The sequence below is a fragment of the Monodon monoceros genome, unplaced genomic scaffold, assembly GCF_005190385.1.
Source record: "Monodon monoceros isolate NGI ecotype Baffin Bay Population unplaced genomic scaffold, NGI_Narwhal_1 Super_Scaffold_3, whole genome shotgun sequence".
NCBI lineage: Eukaryota > Metazoa > Chordata > Mammalia > Artiodactyla > Monodontidae > Monodon > Monodon monoceros.
In genome coordinates this window covers 94513915-94535113 of record NW_021703780.1, presented here as the reverse complement: position 1 = coordinate 94535113, position 21199 = coordinate 94513915, and the positions used below count along the sequence as shown (strand labels likewise).

At 52.7% G+C, this 21199-nt stretch overlaps 1 protein-coding gene across 10 annotated transcripts in view; it reads left to right on the top strand.

Moving 5' to 3' along the window:
* SSUH2 (ssu-2 homolog) overlaps positions 1-21199 on the top strand; it is a 151815-nt gene that overhangs the window by 18858 nt on the left and 111758 nt on the right. For 3 of the 10 annotated variants that reach the window (XR_003796615.1, XR_003796616.1, XR_003796617.1), the window contains exons 4-12: positions 1052-1112; positions 2205-2329; positions 3383-3445; positions 5068-5153; positions 6439-6531; positions 6926-7031; positions 8752-8859; positions 12014-12273; positions 13404-14253. Coding sequence is in view for 6 of the 10 variants with exons in the window: in XM_029242196.1 (XP_029098029.1) it covers positions 1052-1112; positions 2205-2329; positions 3383-3445; positions 5068-5153; positions 6439-6531; positions 6926-7031; positions 8752-8859; positions 12014-12273; positions 13404-13620 (1119 nt within the window). In the remaining 4 variants the exon portion in view is untranslated. Of the gene's footprint in view, positions 1-187; positions 496-1051; positions 1113-2204; positions 2330-3227; positions 3446-5067; positions 5154-6438; positions 6532-6925; positions 7032-8751; positions 8860-12013; positions 12274-13403; positions 15346-21199 lie in introns of those variants that run through there. The other 7 variants (XM_029242196.1, XM_029242199.1, XM_029242200.1 and 4 more) reach the window with 7 other exon arrangements.

Below are 21199 nucleotides of genomic sequence, written 5' to 3'. Positions count from 1 at the left end.
TCTTGGAGGGGTGGGCTAGAAAGGGCTGTCTCCTCCCCTGATCCCAGCTCCCTCTGCCTCCCCCAAGTTTCATCTGTGCCAGGGGTATTTATTCATCACCCCCAAGCCTGAGGCTCCAGGGAGGTCCTGTGCTTGGTACCAAGACCACACAAGGTGACCCCACCTTTGTCACCTTCTGCCTTGACAGGGACAAGTTTAAGTTCACATTTCCTAGTGTCACTGGCATAGCTGTCCCCTGGAGGGCACACAGTCACAGAAATCAGCCTCACAGGGAGTGGTCAGAGCAGGGATTTGAGGTACGAGTTCTCTGTGTAGCTATGTGACCTTGGGAAAGTCACCTGACCTCTCTGAGCATCCCTTTCCTCACGTGGAAAAGGAGGAGCCAGGCGTTGTCCGAGATCCTGTGGATGAGGATCAAGAAGGAGGATCTCGACCTCAGGCAGATACATTCCCCCAGGGGTGCTCGGAGTGGCTGATTCCAGCAGCCTGCATCTGTCAGAGGGCAATTTTTGCTTCAAAACTTGCCTCATAGGGCTTCCCTGGTGGCGCAGTGGTTGAGAGTCCGCCTGCCGATGCAGGGGACACGGGGTTCGTGCCCTGGTCCGGGAAGATCCCATATGCCACAGAGCGGCTGGGCCCGTGAGCCATGGCCGCTGAGCCTGTGCGTCCGGAGCCTGTGCTCCGCAACGGGAGAGACCACAACAGTGAGAGGCCTGTGTACCGCAAAAAAAAAAAAAAAAAAAAGAAAAACTTGCCTCATAGACCATTTCTGTGTATAAAGAAATTATACACGTTATACTGAAGGTGCCCAGTGGTGTGTCTGTCAGGGGAGATTTCCTGGGGCTAAATGACCCCCTGCAGATATGTCCCAGGGCATCTGCGACACGAGTCCTCGCTGCTGCCAGCCTGTTCTGAGGAGCCCTCGGGCGCTGGCCGTGCTTGGGAACTTCTGTTCTCCCTGCTGAGCCCAGGGGTGGGGAGCTTCATCCTTTCTCATGAGGCTCTGTCTTCCTAAGTGCACGAGTGTGAACACACTATTTTTCCTTTGTAGTATCGACTAGAAACCTTCAGTGAATCCAGGATAAGTGAATGGACTTTTCAGCCCTTTACCAGTAAGTGAGTTGTCTGAAATCAGTTTAATTCGGAGTGAATATGGCAGGGATTGGTGGAGAATGTCAGGACTTGGCTTAGCCACCAACCCCGAGGAAGATGTTCTGCTGCTCGGAGCCTCAGTTTCCCATCCCCCGTAAAAAGAGAGGGTGGCCTTTCCTCCTGGAGACCTTCCAGGGCTGACGTTAGCAGACGCTTCCTGTCCAGGAAGTGGCTTGCAGGAGATCCTGCAAAAGTCTAGTGTTTGCGTTTGGCCACAGGCTGGTGCTGCCACACGGGGCCAGACTGCAAAGGCAGCCACTGTGCTCGGGCGTCTACCTGCCTCCTGGGCCACCCCCAGCACCTCCCCGAGTCTCTAGATCCCCACCCCGTTCAGTGTGCCGTGCCGCCTCTGCTGGACCCCCTAGAGGCTTAAGGCTCTCTTTGTGGGAAGCTCTGTGCCCTACCTGTTTTCTGGTTCATCCTTCGAGACTTAGCTCAAGGGTCCCCTCTTTTATGAAGCCTTTGAGGATTTCTTCCCTGCTGTCCCCTCCCCAGCAGAATGAGTCAGTCTTCTGAGTTTTTCAGAACGCCTTATGCAGCTCTTGTCCAAAGCACTTACCATGTCATATTCTGTTGTATTGTGATGTAGTCTCTCTCCTTGAACGGAGGAGGAGAAAGAAGATGGTGGGGATGGTGACAGTAGTGATGACAATCCTGGTTTATTGATCCCTCGGCATGTACCAGCCCTGGGCTAAGCTTTGGTATGCCTTCTGCTGTTCAGTTTTACTACCGTTCTCCATGGTAGGTGCCACCGTTATCCCTGGTTAGAGAGGAGAGGATTGCAGGGCAGAGAGGTATATATAGGTGGAGGAGCTGGTGTCGAGTTCCGCAGCCAGGAAGTACAAGAAGCAGGAGTCAGCCGGGTCTGTTCGACTCCGACGCTTGGCTGCTTAACAACAGGCTCTAAGGGGACCCTTACCTACCAGTCCCTCGGCCCCAGGTTCTAGCTTAACACCTGGCACCAGGTGGAGGCTCCGTACTATGTGGTGAAAAAATGAAGGCTGGTCCTTGCAGCTGTTTGCTGCTCTTTGAACAGCCCCTTTCTCTGTCAGACCACTCCGTGGATGGGCCACAAAGAGGCACCTCCCCTAGGCTTTGGGACATCAAGGTCCAGGTTCCCCCGATGTTTCAGGAAGATACCAGGAAGTTCCAAGTCCCTCACTCATCGTTGGTCAAGGTAATGTGTTCATTGGAGTCTCTGCCCTTCTCTCGGAGCTGGTTTTCCGGGCACCGTAGTTTCTTCAAACTTTATCCTTTTAAAAAGGAAACCCCAAATCCAGGCTGGTGGTTTATTCCTTGCCCATCAAATAAGCAGAATTCTAAGAAAACCCAGCGTATGGGATGTAGTCCCATACGAAATTCCGTGCAAATTAGGGAGCGTTCACATAGCAACAGGATGGTACGAAATTGTCACCAGATTTAAATAGCGAGCATTCACATTCCTAGACCATCTGAGGGTTTTTGTCTTTTTTATTTTTTTGACCTGTTGGGAAACAGCTGAATGAAACGTATAAAATAAAATTAAAGCATCACTGGGATTTTTTTTTATGGAAGTCATTAGGGGAGTAGAATTTGACATCCATGCTGTTTTTCAGAAATATAATCAGGACAGGTAGTGAGGGTAACCTAATGTGTTACAAAACCACAGCTGCGATGTTTTATGTTATGTGCTCATCTAATTAACTGCCTTGTTTTCACTTTAGAACTTGATTCAAGTGTGTCATTTTACCCTCTGAGTTTTCATAGCATCATAAGATGAAGAGGACTTTGAGAGATCAAGAAAGTGTTTCATTCTGTTCTCCAGGGTGGAAAAGCTGTTTTGATTCAGCCATTGAACTCCAGTAGCTCGCTTGCTGCCTTTTGCAAAAACACCCTCTGTTTTTTTATGGCTTCTATTCCCAAAGACCACTTTAGCCACCTAATGGGCAAAGGATACTGGCTTTTGTGGTTTAGCCTGGGAGTGTGAGTTAGGACATGGGAGTCGGAGACCTGGTCTCCCCGTCTTAGCATCCAGGACCGACTGGGCTGAGGCTCCGAGGAGATGGTAATGTGATCTCCTTGGCTTGGTGTTCAAGGCCCTTTGGAAGCCTAGTCAGAAATGGTCATCTTCCCACCATGGCCTGAACTGTTATACCTCGACGTGGGATGCTGACATCATGGGGGTGGGGTTGGTGAAACCAGGAGCTGCTGGTACTTGGAAAACCAGACCAAGGAGAGCGTTCACTCTCAGGAATGCCACAGATGCCACGGGCATGGGCGCTACAAGTGCAGCAGCTGCCACGGGGCCGGCACGGTGAGTCACGTGGCCGTTCGTGAGTACGTGATGTGGGGCAGGGCCATGTGGGGATGGAGGGCTGGGCTGGCAGCCTGGGGCTCCCTGCGCCAACAGTGGGCCCTCCGACAAGTCATCCTCCCTCTCCGGGCCTCCATCTTCCTATCTGTAAAACGGGAATGTTGGAGTGGGTGGTCTCTATTGACCTTATTTCGCTTTGATGGTTTACGATTTTCATTCTTCTCTCCTTTTCTCCTCCACCTACAAACATTTACTGAGTACCTGCTGGGTGCAGGAGGACTGAGACCTGGGGTCCTTCTCACAGGGACCCTCTGTCCGAGGGGCAGACTGGCAAGTGACCAGCACTTGTAGCGCAGGGGCCAGTGCTGGCCGAGAAGTGAAGTTCAGGGCCTTTGAGGGGCACAATACACTCGGGCCTTGGATTAGCTTCCTGGGGCTGCCGTAATAAATGACCACAAACTGGGTGGCTTAAAGCAACAAATTTATTCCCCTAAGAGCTCTGGAGGCTGGATGTCCAATACCAAGGTGTTGGCAGGGTTAAGAGCCATCTCATGCCTTCCTCCTGGCTTCTGGCAGCGGCTGGCAGTCCTTGGCTTATAGCTGCCTCACCCCCATCTCTGCCTCCGTGTTGCTTCCTGGCTTCTCTGTGTGTGTCTCTGTCTCCTCACGGGCTTCCCATAGGGACACGAGTCATTGGATGTAGGGCCCACCCTTCTGCAGTATGACCTCACCTTTACTAATTACATCTGCAAAGATGAGTTCCAAATAAGGTCACATTCTGAGGTTCTGGAAGATGTAAATCCAGGCGGGGATGACCACGTATACTATTCAGCCCCGTGCGGGCCCCTCAGCACCAGCCAGGCCCTCGTGGCCTCAGCGTTCTTTGCACGATCCTCTAGGCTACTAGCCTTCCCGGCAGTAAGTCCACGCCCCTCACGTGTTCTCAGCTCTCCCCACCTCCCCGTTTGTGCCTAACCCCTTGGACACACACTGACCACTTGCTGCAGTAAACCGGCCTCCTCTGTCCTCTCTCTGCCCACGCGCCCTTGCACCCACCTTCCGCCTGCTGCTTGCTCGTCCCTCTACCCGCTCCGCACCCACCGTGGGGCTCCGCGGCGGCTGCACCTGCTCTGTGTCCTCCGATGGCCTTTGCTGGTGGCCTTTGCTGCTCCCTCCCGCCCCTCCTCCTCCTACCCCCTTGTCCCTCAGGCTTTCCCTGGAATGTCTCCGGAGCGCACCCCAAGCCCGCTGTGAGGGCATAGCCTGGTCCATCTCTGGGGGCTTCTCCAGCACCAGAGAGGGCCAGCCTGCCCCTCTCCCCCAGCCCCGGCCGTGGCTGTTTGGTCAGGGGACGGTCCCAAGGGGCATGGGGTTGAGAGAAGAGCAGGAGAGGCTGAGGTCTCAGGAGAAACAGGGATGTGAGGATGCAGAGTCTCTGAAGCTACAACTGGAGAGGTCCAAAGATACACTGCAGTTTACAGACAAGGGGCGAGGCCCAGGGAGAGCAAGTAGGGAAGTGACAGCTTGGGGAAGGTCACAGGCTGGCTTGGAGCCAGGTCTCAGGTTGCCCTTTGCCTGCTCCCCGGGAGGTGGGTGAGGGCTGAGGCCACGTGTGTCCGCAGGTGCGGTGCCCCTCATGCAGCCGGGCCAAGCGCAGAGCCAGGCCCGCCCGGCGGTGTCAGATGTGCTCGGGGTCCGGCAGGCAGAGGTAAGACGGGGCTCCCCGGCCCCGAGCTGAGTGCTCTCACGGGCGTTCTTGCTTTTTACTGCCTGCCCTCAGGAAGGCAAGCGGGTGCACTGTCTTGTCACCCCTGCGTCCCCAGAGCTCTGTGCATTGTAGGTGCCCTGTCACCTCAGTGAGTGTTTCTCGGGACCAAGTGGAGCCCATCGAGCAATCTGTGGGTCGGGGGCGGGGGGAGGTACGAGGGTCTGCAGGGAGGAAGGGAGGCCGTGGGTTAAGAGAGGAGACCGCTTCGTGCTCACGTGGAGGGGAAGTGAATACAGAAGAGCACCCAAGGTGAGATTCCTATCTCTCTGAGGATCCGGGCCCGGGCAAACCCTTATTTATAACCCATTGCAGGGACTAAATGGAGGAAGAGTGAAGGAAGGTTGGTTGATTGACTAAACAAAGTGCCTGTTCACAGGGCTTTGCAAACAGTGGGTTGCTGCCTTTTGGGCTTGATGTCCTTTCATGTATTTATAAATCTTTAAAGGGAAACAAGAAACCATGAGGAGTGAAACTCTTCAAAGTTGTGTTGGGTTAATGATACCTGTGGCTCATCCAGGCCCAGGCCATCCTTCTAACAAGCCAGATGGCAAAGCTTTGGTGGACCTGCCACCTGTGGTTGGTAAAGGAGCTCTTTGATTTGGAAAGAAACTTAGATTTCTTTCAGTTACAAGTAAAAGAACTCCAGTTCAAACTGGCTTTAGCAAAAGAGTAAATTTATAGGCCCATGTAATGGAAAAGTCGAGGAATAGATTTCTGGGATGACTTCAGGTACAGCTGGATCCAGGTGCTTAAACAATGTCACCAGGAATCTGCCTCTGTCCCATGTTGGCTTCATCCTCAGGCAGGCTGTCTCCTGTGGTGGCAGAGGAGGCCACCAGCAGCTCCAAGCTTGGTGACCTCAGTGGAAAAGGATGGCCCTTTCCTGATAGTTCCAGCAAAAGTTGTGGGGTGGATCTCAGTGCACTCACCTGGGTCATGTGTCAATCTCTGTATCAGCCACTATGGCCAGAGAGATGGAATGCTCTGATTGGCCAGGCTGAGGTCCCAAGCTGGTCATAGAAGGGATGGGGGCAAGCCCACAAACCATGTCTCCAAAGGGAGATTGGGGCACTGCTACGAGGAGCGGGAGGTCTAGATGGTGGGCACGTGGAAGCAATCCGTGCCCACCACAGTGCACCTCTATGAGGAAGGATGTGAGGCAGGGGCCTCCGGAGCCACTGGGACACCACGACCATCTGAGTGGTACTGATGGGGCCCCTCTCAGATGCAGCACATGCTCAGGGAGGGGGAACAAGACCTGTGCCACCTGCAAGGGCGAGAAGAAGCTGCTGCACTTCCTCCAGCTGGTCATCGTGTGGTACGTGGCACCTCTCAATGCCGTGGCCTGGCGGGGTGGCCGGGGGGGGACGTGGCCTGGATTGGTTTCTGCAGAGAAGCTCCAGTTGGTTGGGGCTTTCACAGTGCAGGGACCTGCTGGGAGAGACGGAATCCCAGGGTCCTAAGGCCCCACATCAGGGAAGCTCCCACGCATTAAGGGTTTCTCCTATCGGGTACCTTGCTAGAACAGAACTGCCTGTACTTTACTAGTTTTCCATCTTACGCGTGAGAATGCTGAGGCCCAGAGAGGCTAAAGCACTTTCCCAAGGTCCCACCGGTAGCACGGCAAGCTATCCAGCCCCTATCTGCCTGATTCCAAACCCAGGTTCTTAACCCGACCCCCGGGCTGTGTCTCTCATCCTCTTCACTTCCAGGAAGAACAGCCTGTTTGAGTTTGTGTCTGAGCACCAGCTGGACTGCCCTGGGGACCTGCTTGCTAAAGCCAGAGGAGAGACGCTCTTTAAGGATGAAAACACGATGGTAAGGAGGGCTTTGCTACCGCCCTAAAGGGAGCTGGGTCCCTCCTCCACCTGTGAGGCCGGGTCTTCTGGTTCTGCAGGCGATGCATTCATTCAGAAAGGCTGGGCGGGGACAGAGGCTGCTGGGACCCCATGGGGCAGTTTCTGTCTTGAACTTTACATATTCAACCCTCCTTTCTTCCCCTGTTCATTTTCTCTCCCTCTTTTCCTCCCTCCTTCCCTTGGACAAATCTTGAGACCCTCCTCCTATACCAGGCACCATTCTAGGCCATGGGGATACCATAAAACAGAATCTCTGCCCTCCGATCTCACAGTCGGTGAGGGACAGGGTAATAAGAGCATTTTCACCACACTGTCAGCCATTGAGAAATACACAAGGGAGGTAGAGAGACAGGAAGGGGCAGGGTGTCGGTCGTGGAGAGCAGTGCAGTGGGGGAGTGGATGGTGTGACAGGGTGTCCAGCAGAGGAAGCAGCACGACAGAGGCCTCGAGGAGCGGCAGAGGGCAGGGGGCTGGAGGGCAGCGAGCTGGGCGGAGCAAGGAGCTAAGACATGACAGGTGCCAGCAGCCAGATCAGGGAGGGTCTTGTACACTAGCAGTTGGCAAATTCCGGCCCTTGGCCTGCTTTTATAAATAAAGTTTTATTGGAGCACAGCCCACTTGTTTATGTATTGTCTGTGGCTGCTATCGTGCTTCGAGGGCAGAGTTGAGTAGTCGAGACAGAGACCCTATGGCCTTCAAACGTGAGTATTTACTCTGGCCCTTTACAGAAAAGATCTGTGGCTCCCTGCTGTCGGCCTGGGAAGGGAATTTGGCCTTTATGGGACATCCTCAGACAGTTTTTTTTGGTTTTGCTTTCTTCCCTTTCTTCTTCCCACCCTTCCTTCCTTCTTTTTTTTTTAACAGTATGTAGCTGTTTCAGATTGGCTTATTAGTTTCAGGTGTATATCATGATTTGCTATTTGTATATTACTGTGAAATCATCACCACAATAAATCCAGTTCACGTCCATCACCACACAGTTAAAATGGTTTTTCTTGTGATGAGACATTTTTGTGAGCTACTCTCAGCAACTTTCAAATATCCAATCCAGTATTATCAGCTGTAGTTACCATTCTGTACTTCACACTCCCAAGACTTATTTATCTCATAATTGGAAGTTTGTACCAATTGACCCCCTTTCACCCCTTTTGCCCACCCCTCCAATCCCCATCTCTGGAAACCATCAATCTGTTCTCTGTATCTAGGAGTTTGTGTTTAATTCCACATGTAAGTGAGATCATAGGGTGTGTATCTTTCTCTGACTTATCTCACTTAACATGATGCTCTCTTCCATCCATGTTGTTGAAAATGGCAGGAATTCCTTCTTTATGGCTTCATAATAGTCCTCAGCTTCCTTTCTTTGCCCCAATCCCTAGGCTCTCTAAAGGCTCACTTCAGACATCACCCCTCTAGGAATTCCTGCGCCCAATCCTAGCCTGAGTTAGGCAGCAGGGAAGGCGCGCCGGGTGGGCGGGTAGTCTGTCTACGGCCCTCGTTTATTGGCTGGAGTTCCCGACGCTATAAGGTGGATGATCAATGGTCCGCTTGGGTTTAACAAGCCCCACCCATCCCGCTCGCCCCTGGCCCGGGCCCGTCCCTTTCTGGCCTCGTGCTCCCATCAGCCCTCCAAGGCTCCAGGTGCTGAGGCTCCGGGTCAGGTGGTCTGCGTCTCCCCCCAGGTGTACCCCATCGTGGACTTCCCCCTGCGGGAAATCTCTCTGGCCTCCCAGCGGGGTATCGCCGAGCACAGCGCTGCGCTGGCCTCCCGAGCCCGCGTCCTGCAGCAGGTGAGCTAAGGGGGGTGGGGTGGGGACCGGGGCTGGTGGAAGGTGAGGTGCCGGTTCTGCTGGGGCTCCAGGACACTGTCCCCGTGGACGTAAAGGAGGGAACGGGCCCCTCCCTTTGTGGGGAGGTTCCTTCTTGAGAGTGGCAGGGCAGAAGGGGGGGGAGGAGGAGCGCAGAGGTACTAGGCACTGACGTGGGGCCAGAGTGACCGGAGGTCAGAGAGCAGGGCTGGTCAGACATAAGGCCACGGGGAGAAGTTTGGACTGTTATATCCTGCGAGCGAGCGACAGGGAGCTTACAGGGTTTCACGCAGGAATGTGGCTCAGTGTCGTTTCGATTCTCACCCCCCCCGGTATTCAGGGAAGGGGAGGGAAAGCTCGAGATATAGGGTGCAAGGCAGGTTTGGAACCCAGCGTCCGGCCCCCCGGGGCACTTCCCAAATCCCAGGCCCCCAAGGGCAGGGCTGACGGCCCGCGCTGCTGTGCGGCTGTTATCCTGATGGCCACTAGGTGGCGGTGGTGCCCGTCGCGTCCCCAGGAGCCGCGGTGGGCGGGGCGTGTGCGGCAGGCGACGGGGGTAAAGGAAACGGGGATGGAAGATGGGGCGGGGGGTTGGCAAGGGAAAGCCCAGCGCCTGAGCTCCGTGAGGGCTCTGTCGGGGGTCCGAGAATTACAAACTGGGCGCAGATCCTGGCTCTTCCACGTCCCAGAGTGGTCCCGGGCCAGCTACAAACGCCTTCCTGAAGTTCAGTTTCTCACCCGTGAAAAAGAGATATTACTACCGCCTCAGAGGGCTTGGTAGGGATGAGATCATTTGCTTTAAGTGCGTGGAACCCGGTGCTCAAAATGTCCCTGTGCCTTCCGTTCCCTTTGCAATGAGTATTCCGCTTCTCGTCCTGCACGATTACCCTGTTTGCAGGAGAGAAAAGGATGCATTTAATTTAAAATTAATAATGACCGTCTTGGAGCTGGAATGCACCTCAGAGAGGATGAAATGGGGGCACTGCAAACTGAAAGGCCTGGGTGGGGGGTGCTGTGGGTAGGAGGCCCCCTTATCCAAAGGGCCCCACCTCCCCTCAGCTCTGTGCAGTGCAGGGGCAGAGATTTCAGACCTTCTGAAATACACATTTTTACATGAAATCTTCCAGTTTTTCACTATTGAAAGCAAAATTTAAAAAATGCTAAGAGCACTGTATGGGCTGCTGGGCCAGCTTTGGCCTGTGGGCATCCTCGGCTACCCCTGGTCTAGTCCAAACCCATGACTTTGCCGATAAATCAGAGGAAGCCCAGACAGTGGAAGTAATTTAGGCAAGGTCACACAGCTTTTCAGTGGAAGAGCCCGGGAGTAGAACTCAGATTTCCCAACTCCAAGGGAAATGTTATTATCTGCCGCACTCAAGGCACACAAGCGACTCTGGAAGCCAGCGTAGGTTTGCAGGGCTATCAGCCGGACGAGGTAGCGCCCTTTTCGCCTGGCAGACACTGCAGGGGCGAGTCACTCCCCAGGTTATGTCCTGCTTCCCAGCTCTGGCACATAGTCATGGCTCCTGGCCCTTCCATTCACGGGCCTTGATGTCCTCATCTGTAAAATGGGCGCGGTTGGACCTTACCTTAGGTTGGGCTCCGCAGAAGCAGCTCTGAGACGAGGATCCGTGTGCAAGTCATTTTTGCTTGTTTTATTTTTTATCAATTTATTTTATTTTTGGCTGCTTTGGGTCTTTGCGGTGCGCGGGCTTCTCATTGCGGTGGCTTCTCGTTGTGGAGCATGGGCTCTAGGTATGCAGGCTTCAGTAGTTGTGGCATATGGGCTCAGTAGTTGTGGCTCATGAGCTCTAGAGCACAGGCTCAGAGCTTAGTTGCTCCACGGTGAGTGGGATCTTCCTGGACCAGCGCTCGAACCTGTGTCCCCTGCATTGGCAGGCGGCTTCCTAACCACTGTGCCACCAGGGAAGCCCAAGACATTTGTTAAGGAAGGGCTCCCAGGGGAAACAGGTAAAGGGGTGGGGGAGCCGGAACAGGAAGAGGGTCAGACAAGGGGGCGGTGAGGGTAGTGGCGCTCTGAGTGTCAGCCATACCTCAGCGGCTGTTTGCCTGGAGCTGACATTTGTTCTTCAGCCCCATCCACGGAGGACCCCAGCCCAGTCTCTAAGGGGCCTTGCTCCTGCAGCCCTGGTACAGTCTGGTGGGCATTACAGTGAAGACCGCCCAGTAGTGAGCTGTGTACCGTAGGACTACTGTAGGACTGGCCGGAGGACAAGGCATGATTGCAGCAGCTTCCGGACACAGGTGCTTCTCCTGGGACGTTTCTGCTGCTGAGGCTGACAATTTTGAGTCCTTTTTGGACCCTTCATTTGGCGGAGGGGCAGTGACTGCCCAAGATCACACTGCGTGTTGGCGGCAGGCCTGCGTCTAGACCCTGGGGCTCCTGGGCTTTCCCTGATGGCACAGCCCCGTCTCAGGTGACACAAGCCATCTGTGGACCAGACCTGGAGCAGGGAGGGGTGCACCAGGGGCAGACGTGCATGTTTCTTTAAAAGGGAGCGTAAAGGGAGAAGAGGCCACTTCTGTGACTCTTTGTCCTAAATTGTCCTTGGGCCCAGGATCTACAGACAAAGGTTCATGCTGATATTTTGTTCAGGGTTGGGAAGTTAGCGAGTAGAATCCAGTGAGGGGCCAGCTGTCACACGCGGGGCCCCGGCCCCTCCTCTCAGACCTGGAATCTGCTCATCCCAGGGGCACAGTCAAGGGGCACCAGCAGATATACGTCCGATTACGAGATGACCGCTGGATGGCCGTTGATGTCCTGGCCAACCTGTGGTCTCCAACCTGGAGACCTTTAGAATCCAAATGGAGGCACGTGGGGTGGGGCTGCTGTGGTTTTGCTCTGTGTCGGGTAGTAGAAGAGTTTGGAAACAAGAGTGGTCTGACCCGCGGCCCAGGCTTTCTGAGCAGAGGTTGGCTCCCCTCCCCTCTTGCCCCGTGGTTCCCATGTTGGGTCTCCTGTACCAACATGGCAAGAGGGATCGTCTACCTTTTCTTTCTGTAGTTATCCCCCTTGGAGGCCACTCTCCGGCACACGGAGAAAACTCAGTCTCACCGTCTCACTTGGTTTTCTCAACAACTCCATGATATAGAAGTTTTTGTACCCATTTCACAGATGAGGAAACGGAGGCCCAGAGAGAGGAAGTGGGAGGTCACGCAGACGGCTTCATGGGAGGTGCACGCCCTGACGCTGAGTCCCCCGCCTCCTGCTACAGTGTCACTCCCTCTGCCACCCCTCCAACCCGCACCTCCCAGCGTAGGGAGCCCTCTGCTCAACATCCTCTCCCGGCCTGTTCCCCACTTTCCCCAGGGGCCTCAGGACCATCATCTCCCACGAGAGGACGTGGGCTCTTTTCCCAAGGAGGGGATCTTCCTGTAAGTAGGAGGCTCTGACCCTGGGCCAAGCACACCACCTCCCTCTGGGGTTGGGGTCCCCACATCCGAGTCTGGGACAGGGGAGCAGCTTGTGCACAAGGACTTAGGGTTTGGGCACCGAGCCTGGCCCACGGTGCGTCCCGAGAAAGCTTTGCTGGGGCTGAGGAGTCACTTTGCTCTGTGGGTTACACCCGTAGTTTTCCGTAACAAATCAGTGCCAAAGCCAATGACCTGGGTGTCTCAGCAGGAGTCAGTGTCAGCTCCGAGGCGGCAGGGCATTCTGTTCACTGTCCCGTGATTTTGGAAGATTGTTGAGTAAGTGCTCAGAGAAGGGGCCAGAGAACGAGGGATTTAGGACCCCTCTGCAGGGGGGAGTGAGTGCCCCGGGCTCTCAAGTAGACAGGGATGCCAGGGAGGAGATTTGAGCCTGAAATAGGTCCAGCCAGGAGGTGGGGCTTGACCTGGATGATCTTGCAAGCTTGAAATTCCATGGGCCTCAGTTTCCCCACGTGTGAAAGGAGGGGAAAACTTGAGAAAGACTTTTCTCAAAGGAGGGTTGATGCAAAACTCTGATGCAGGGAGGGAAGCGTCTGAGAAAATAGCCTGAAGCAGCCCACCAAACTTTGGAATTTCTTTGGTGTCAACATTTTATCTTAAAATTTAATTCAAATTGCATAATACATTCCCTAATATCTCCATGGTTGTTTTAATAGAAACATTTTTAAAATGACTTTGTCCTCCACTTTTCTCCACTCCACTCTGTCCACCCTGCCATCTAAAAATTACCACTTCTGGAAGATGTCCTGTTCGGCTGGTGGATTGCCATACATCCTGCAACTCCCCTGGGGATTGCCTGTGGGCCACACCCCCCCCCCCCCCCCCCCCGCCCCTCCGCTTCATGAAACTTAGAATGAGGTGGTGGTTAAAGATGAGAAGTCGGTTTGGGCCAGAGCTTAGGGTATGTGAAGGAGCGTAGTAAGAGATACATCTAGGAGGCAGGTTGGAGCCAAAACGCCAAGTCCGGAGCCTGAACTTCATTTCACAGGTAGTAGGGAGCTACTGAAGGTTCTTGAGCAGGTGAGTGACTTGAACAGAACCCTGAGGTTTTTCTTGGCCAATTGTTTCCTCAGCGCCAGACCATTGAACTGGTCCCCCTCACGGAAGTTCGTTACTGGTACCAAGGAAAGACTTACGTCTACTACATCTACGGCACCGACCACAAAGTGTACGTGGTGGATTACCCCGAGAGGTACTGCTGTGGCTGCACCATCATCTGACATCGCACATCTGCCCCCAGAGCCCGCCACTCACGTTTGCCCAGGAGATTGGCCGAGGTCTCTGAGTTGACTCACTGTTGGCTCCTCTGGACAATTGCATGCAAAGCCTGGTGTGTCCTTCCAGAGAATTCAGCTCCTCTGTCAAGCTACAAGTCCTTCTGGAGCCCGTCTGGCGGAATCTATCACGTGTCTAACCTACAAGAATTCATCTACACACATTGCTTTAGGAGAAATAACTTAAGCAGCGGGGGCTTTGCCTCTGGCCTGTGAACTAAAGCCCTGATTGAGCGTGGGGTTGATTTTACTTTTCCCTCGGTCAGTCTCAGTTCTGGTGTGTCTCTGCTAGTCTGGGCCTTTTGTGGAGCTGAGTGATTCTGAAATGTTGAAAGATAGACAGAAATTAGCTGCCTCTTATGCACACCAAATAGTGCACTTAGGCAAAAATGTACACCATTTTACTCCTCATTCTGTGGGTCAGGAATTCAGACATAGCCATGGTGGGATGGCTTATCTCTGTTCCATGACGTCTGGTGCCTCACCTGGAAGTATCAGAGGCTGGGGTGGCTCAAGGGCAGGGGCGCTGAAATCATCTGAAGGCTGGTTCACCCAGATACCTGGTGGTCGATGGCGGCTTTCGGCTGGAACACCTACATGTGGCCTCCCCATGCGGCGTGGGCTTCCTCACAGCATGGCGGCTCTCAGGGTAAGCACCCCACATGTGTGCCCCAATTAAAGAGACAGAGATCTGTTCCCAGACTGGAGAACAAACCCGCTGTGTTGGATAGACCAAGGGTCTGTATGCTAATCTCTAACATGGTGCCTGTGCATGGGTAAATTTTAGAGAGTGGTTTTGGATATATGCAGGTTCTTACATCACGTGCTGACCTTGGAACCTGAGCACCGAGTAGAAGGTGACCTGGATGTCCTGTGTACCCAGTCCCAGGCAGGAACTCCCACCTGGTGCAGTGAGGCTGGGTGGGTGGAGGGGACACCCTGCACACTGAATGCCCGGTTAGCTTTGGAGGGGTGGTTCGGGGGCTGCGTGAGCCACCGTGTACCTGATTGTGAGTAACCGGATGTCCCTGTCATCTTACAATGCCTGCCCCCACCCGGAAGGGGAGTGCTACACCCCAGGAGGGCCAGTCCGTACCCTCTTGATCCCCAAGCTCCTGCTGGCCTGCAGCCCTCGTCCCCCATAGGGTAGAAGCACGTGGACATAAGAGGCCTGGTTGGGGGAGGCTCAGATGGGGGAGGGGTGGTCTGAGGCCATTCCCCTGGGGCCTCGTACAAATGGAGGGGACGGTTTTTGGCTGTTGCCATCATTGGTGGACGGAGCCCAGGAAAGCGGGGCATCCCGCAGTGCTCGGGGACATCAGTGCAGTGCAGTGGCATTCCACGTGCTGCGTGGTTGGCAGGTGCCCCGCTGACACTCGTGGAGAAATTACTTCTGCAAGCTCTCGTCGGTTATTACTTAATGCAGTGCGGGTTTTTATTTGGTGTTCGCCTCTGTTCTTTGATTTTCTGGTGCGTCTTGTTTGAAACGGCTTCTGATCCTCTCCCTTCTCTCAAGTACAAACTTGGAACTCTGACGCCTTCATTGGGGTTCCACGGGCCGCTGTGCTTGAGCCTCACAGATTGAAATACATGTATTAAAACACTGCTTTCTTCTTATTTCTCCTTTATGTTTCCGTTTGGGCATTAAATTGCTTTTTTAAAATGGTCTGTAAGTGGGTTATGTCTAAATGTCATTTTAGGGTAAAAAGGGAGCCTTGCGTATGTTTGGGTTGAGGCCACGTGGCCCGTACACGCTGTTGGCATGTGAGCTGGACCCAGCAAGAAAATCTGGCTGGAATAAAGTGGGTCATTGGGACACTGTTCTAATTGAGCCTCAGTGAGCCACCAGCCATAGGGCCCCTTAGTTCTGGTGGTTCTGGCAAAATCCCAGATGGTTACTGGGTCCTCCGGCTCTTTGATAACTGTTGCGTGGTTTCCCCTGCAGTGTTGTCTGTTTTTATGACCTTTGCTGCAGCCAGGATCTGACTTAATTTGCTCTTTCTGCCTGTTATCCTAGGGCTGAGTTGGCTGTTGCTGGTAGGCCCAGACCCAGCTGAAGTCCCTGGAGGGCAGAGAACAGAATGCAAGGGCAGCTGTAACCCCCAAACAGGCCACTGCAGAAGGTGGCTCTGGTCCCGATTCAGTTTTGCTGTAGAAGGATGTGAGCCTCAAGCGGCTGGCTGTTTCTTTATGGCCCTGCCAAAGGAGAGCACCAGCTCTGTTCTTTACTAGTCACTGGCAGACGCTGGGCCTCTGCCTGGCGGCCGGAGCCACTCAGGCCTTGGTGAGGGTTTCCCACGGATCTGATGTCTCTGCCCTGAGACTACAGGATGGGAGGAGAGGCTGTCTGTAAGCAGAGGATAAGGAAAGAATCCATGTGAGTCAGGTGGCTTTACAAGATGAGGCTGCCTAAGAGGCAAGATGGCGGTAGTGCTTACAAGCATGTGTATGAATGTGCCTGTGTGTATATATGTGTGCATGCATTTGTACATGAGCATGTGCATATGTGTATATGTGTATGCGCATGGTGTGTATGTTGTGTGTGCGTGCGTGATGTGTGTGTACTTGTGTGTATTGCATGTCGCGTGTGCATGGTGTGTGTGTGTGTGTGTGTGTGTGTGTGTGTTTGCCAGGGGGAGAGAATCACTGCTTAGAAGGCAGGAGGGACTTCCTCCCCCACCTGGTTTTCCTCCCTTCTCTCCTGGTCCCTGTCATTCGCTCTAGTTCCCTATACCCTGGCCTTCAACACCTATCAGCTTGTTGTACCACAGCCAACTTCAATTTCTAGGTCATGTGCAACCCTTGATATGGAGCGTGATGAGAGAATTGTGTTTTCTCAGGACTGTTGCGTTACGTTTCTCAGCAGGAAAGACCCTTCTAGGTTCAGTGGCTGGGACCTTCAGCTTGAATTCCAGTCTCCTTTTGCTGACATTTCATAGTCAGGGATTGTGGAAAGAGCATATACACTCTGGTTCAGATTCTGGCCCTGCCCGTTAATCAGCTGTGTGACACTGGGCAGTTCTCTTAACCTTGCTGAGCCTCAGTTACCTCATCTGTGAGATGGGATGATACCACTTGCCTTGCAGGGCGGGTTGAAGAGAGATCAGGCGGGCAGAGCTCAGCCTCAGTAGGTGCTCAGTACCTGGAAAGGCCATCTCTTCCCAGAAGCAAACTCCTTTTTGGCTACGGGCAGGGCCTGAGTGCTTGTCACAGCGCCTCTCCAGGTGACCCTTGAGCAGGGCCTGGTGCACCAGAGTGAGTGCGAGTGACCTCTATTCTGCCAGCTCCCCTTCTTCATCCTTCAGCACAGCTCACACGCACTACTTCCCTGCGTTGTTTTCAACCATGCCCTCGGGTCGGGCGGCATCCAGCGGCCCCTCCTCTGTGCTCATGTCTCGGGGCACATGCGCGTGCGCTGGTCCCTGATTTGCCTTGTCTCGGCCTCCGCTGGACCACCGGCCGGCCGGCGGCTGGGTTTTTGCTCGTCACTGCCTTACGTGAGAGTGGTGCGTGTCAGTGATGACCGCCAGGCATGACCCAAGGACTAGGAGGAGGTGCCACACGTTGATTTAACACAAAAAATACCGGATTTTAATTCCAGTCTGGCCTCTATCAGCTGTGTGGCCCTGGACAAGTCTGTTCAGGCTCCTCTGGGGCTTCAGTTTTCTTTCTGTACTTTGGAGAGTTGCATTTGATCCCAGTTTTCCTTTTAAAATTTCACCTTTTCTCCCGCGAATCTGTGGGACCCAGATTCATAAACCCGGCTCACAGATCAAGTGGGGCTGCTATGGTTGGTGAGGGGGGCCCAGCGGCCTCCCGGGCACCTGCCCCCTCCTTGTCTCCAACCTCCGGCGTCCGGGAGCCCACGGAACGCGGCCAGGCGAGCCTCTCACTCCTGTTCTGGGAGGTGGGTTGCATCTCTAACAGACCACAGGTCAATCCTGAGAAATTTCTCTGTCTTTTTTTTTTTTTCCTTCCAAGAATTAAACCTCTGACCTGCGCTTATTTTCTGATTGTATATTCCTCAGAGTGAAACATGCATAGAGGAAAGCACCATAGGATGTTCTGTCTAGCGGTACTCTAAGCAGTTGATAATTTTCCTGTACTTTGGAGCAGAATGGCCCTGGGGCGTTCAGATTTGGGGTCCCCTCCCTCTAGCCTGGTCCCCAAGCTGTAGGAGCGTGTTGCTACTTGTCTTTATGTCTTCAAGTCTGGGGCATGTCTTTGCTTTTTCCCCATCAGCTGATGGAATTGGGATTTCCTGCTAAAAGAAAGATGGGACCTGGACATGGGGAGCTCATCTTTTAGGCCAGAATGAGTCACTGTCATTTTAGTGTCATTTTAGACTATCTGTTTTTGTCCCATGATCAGAAAATCTGGCAGAACTTTAAGGGGGCTGGGACACAGGATGGGACATTACAGTGTGGCACAAAGCCACACAGTGTGGTCTCCGTGGTCACGGCCTGGGGTTCACAGCTTGCAGCTCACTCGTGCTTGCCCGGAGGCCTCCATCTGTAAGACGGGAGTACTGACCATTAGGGCTGTGGGGAGACTAAATGAATAGTGTGCGCGGTATGCATGGCGCACGAGTTCTCAAGGGATTTGGGCTGTTAGTAGTATGAGGGGATCCAGGGAGAGGCGCGTGTTGGGAGGAAGAGATTAGACCCTTAGCATTGGGGGTAGAGCAGAAGGAGGGTGCTGTAAACTGAATGTTCCTCCCAAATTCATATGTTGAAATCCTAACCCCCTAATGTGATGGTGTTTGGAGGTGGGGCCTTGGGGAGATGCTTAGGTCATGAGGGCAGAGCTGCCATTTATGGGATCAGTGCCCTTATCAAAGAGACCCCAGGGAGCTCCCTTGTCACGTGAGGTTAAAGCTAGAAGATGGCTGTTTCTGAACTAAGAAGCAGACCCTCAGCACAAACCGACTTGCTGGCCCTTTGGTCTTGGACTTCCAGTCTTTAGAGCTGTGAGATATGCATTTCTTTTGTTTATAAGCCACCCTGTCTGTGATATTCTGTTCTAGCAACCCACACAAACTTAGAAGGTGTCTAAGCACAGAGTCTGAGGTTGTGTGATATCAGGCAGTGTTTTCCAAAAGCCAGGCCGAGTATCTGGACCTGACTGCACTTAGTGTCACCTAGAAAGTTGGTCGAAAATGCATATTCCCAGTCCCAGCCCTAGATATTTGGGGTTTTAGTGGCTGAGATTCTGTAGTTTTACCCAGTGTCCCAAGATGATTCTTACAAATGGCTAGAACAGGAAATTGACTTTTGGAGTCAAAAAACAGCTTTGGAATCAGAACTTGGAGCCTGAAATTTCAGTTCTTAGCTCACCGTGGGTTGACCTTCTCTAAACCTGTTTCTTCATCTGTGAAGTGGGGAGAATCCCTGTCCTACCTCCCTTGCAGGGTTGTTTGAAGGCTCATATAAGACAGGGAATGGGAAAGAGCTTTGCAGACTACAGCACTGCACACGTATTTTTCATGTTAGGAGTGGGAAAGACAACCTCCACAGTTTCCAAGGCTTCCTGCCGCCTTCGACTCTCTCCACCAGGGTGCCACAGGTGCACACACATGAAACCTCAGAGCGTTTCTCCTGCACGCGGGAGGAGTGCCTTATCCGGTAAAATCAGAACCCTGTGAGGGCCTCTCGCTCTCACCGGTCCTTGGGCTGTCGGGTCATCTCAGGGAACTCAGGGTGGCTCCAGGAAGTTTCTTCAGAGGTGTATTTAATATATCTTCCGTTATTCATTGGTTGCAGTTAAAACTGCTTTATCCTTCCAAAAAGACACCATGGAAATCAATAGTGACGTTTAGGAAGGCAGACTTGAGATGCCGGACTGGAAGGGCTTTAGGTCAACACATTAGCTCTCGAATCTAAGGGACAGGGGAAGCAGAGGTGGATCAGGCCCTGATCTCACCTTGAGGACCCTCGGTGTTCAAAATGGTGGTGAGCATTTCGGGAGTACCGCCCACGTGTCAGATGCTCTTTTGGGCTCCTGACGTGTCGTCTGATGTCAGTAGTGCAAGGGAAGTATGAACCGGACCTCCACGTGAGAGAGGAACGACTAAGGCCCAGAGGAATTAAGTCAGAGTCCCACATCGAGGGGAGAAGCAGGGATTTGGACATTTGGACAGGGGCAGTCTGGCTCCAGAGCCCATGCTCTGTCTGGTTTGGTGGGGGAGGGAGACGTGACCGTGACTTAGCAATAAGCATGATGGGAGACTCATGCCTTTGTCACTCCTTGTCCCCAGGCCTGCTGCTGACGGCTTCCTGAGCTAGACAGTGGGGCTCTCATCTTGTGAAGGAAGGTAGCTCGGTGACTAGCTGCCCACCTTCACCCCCCTCCCTGGGTGCCGGGTAGCCCTTCAGTCTGATCCTTGCCCTCACTGTGGCGCTGCGGGTTCCTGCAAGAGATCAGAAGGAGAGAGACGCTACTTCTTGCTTGTTGTTTTTTTTTTTTTTTTGATGTGGACCATTTTTTAAACTCTTTATGGAATTTGTCGCAATATTGCTTCTGTTTTATGTTTTGGTGTTTTGGCCACCAGGCACGTGGGATCTTAGCTCCCTGATCAGGGATCGAACCCGCACCCCCTGCATCAGAAGGTCGAGTCTTAACCACTGGACCGCCAGGAAGTCCCATTCTTCTTGCTCGTTTTTTTTTTTTTTTTCGGCTGCCCCCAGGTACCTGGTAGAAATCCAAGCCTCTCACCTTAGGGGCTTGTGGCCAGTCATCGCAGTTCCATGCAGGAGACCCAGCCCAGTGTCTGAACCTTGTTATACTGACAGAACTGTTGTCTCTTCCCACCTCAGTCATATTACAAAGCTCTGTGAGATTCGTCTAATCTAGCCTTGGGAGGTGCTGTGACCCCTCCCAGTTCCTGTTTCGCTTTTTTACTGATTGCAACTGGGAGTAATTATGGCAAATATAAGACTTTACTAAGCTTATGATGTGCTGTTGTAACCATTTTATAAGTGTTAGACCCTAAATCTTCTCAACAGTTTTAGGAAGGAGGGACTTTTTTTTTTCTTTATCATTATTAATGTAATCCTCCAACACTTTCTAGTGATTATTTAAGGTATTCCTAAACTGTACTGTTTGTTTAGGAAAACCAGTCCCCTTGTTCAAAGCCTTAACTCTAACTTTATTATTAATTATTATTGTTGAAGTATAGTTGACTGACTTCAGAAATAAGTTGATTACTTATTGTTGAAGTATGGTTGTGTTAGTTTCAGGTGTATAGCAAAGTGATTCAGTTATACATATATCTGTTCTTTTTCAGATTCTGCTCTATTGTAGGATATTACAAGATGTTGAGTAGAGTTCCCTGTGCTATACAACAGGTCCTTGTTGTTTATTTTATATACAGTAGTGTGTATCTGTTAACCCCGAACTCCTAGTTTATCCGTACCCCCCTTTCCCCTTTGGTAACCATAAGTTTGTTTTCCATGTCTGAGTCTATTTCTGTTTTGTAAATAAGTTCATTTGTATCGTTTTTTAAGATTCCACATATAAGTGATATTATATGATATTTATCTTTCTCTAATTTAATTCACTTAGTATGATCATCTCTAGGTCCATGCATGTTGCTG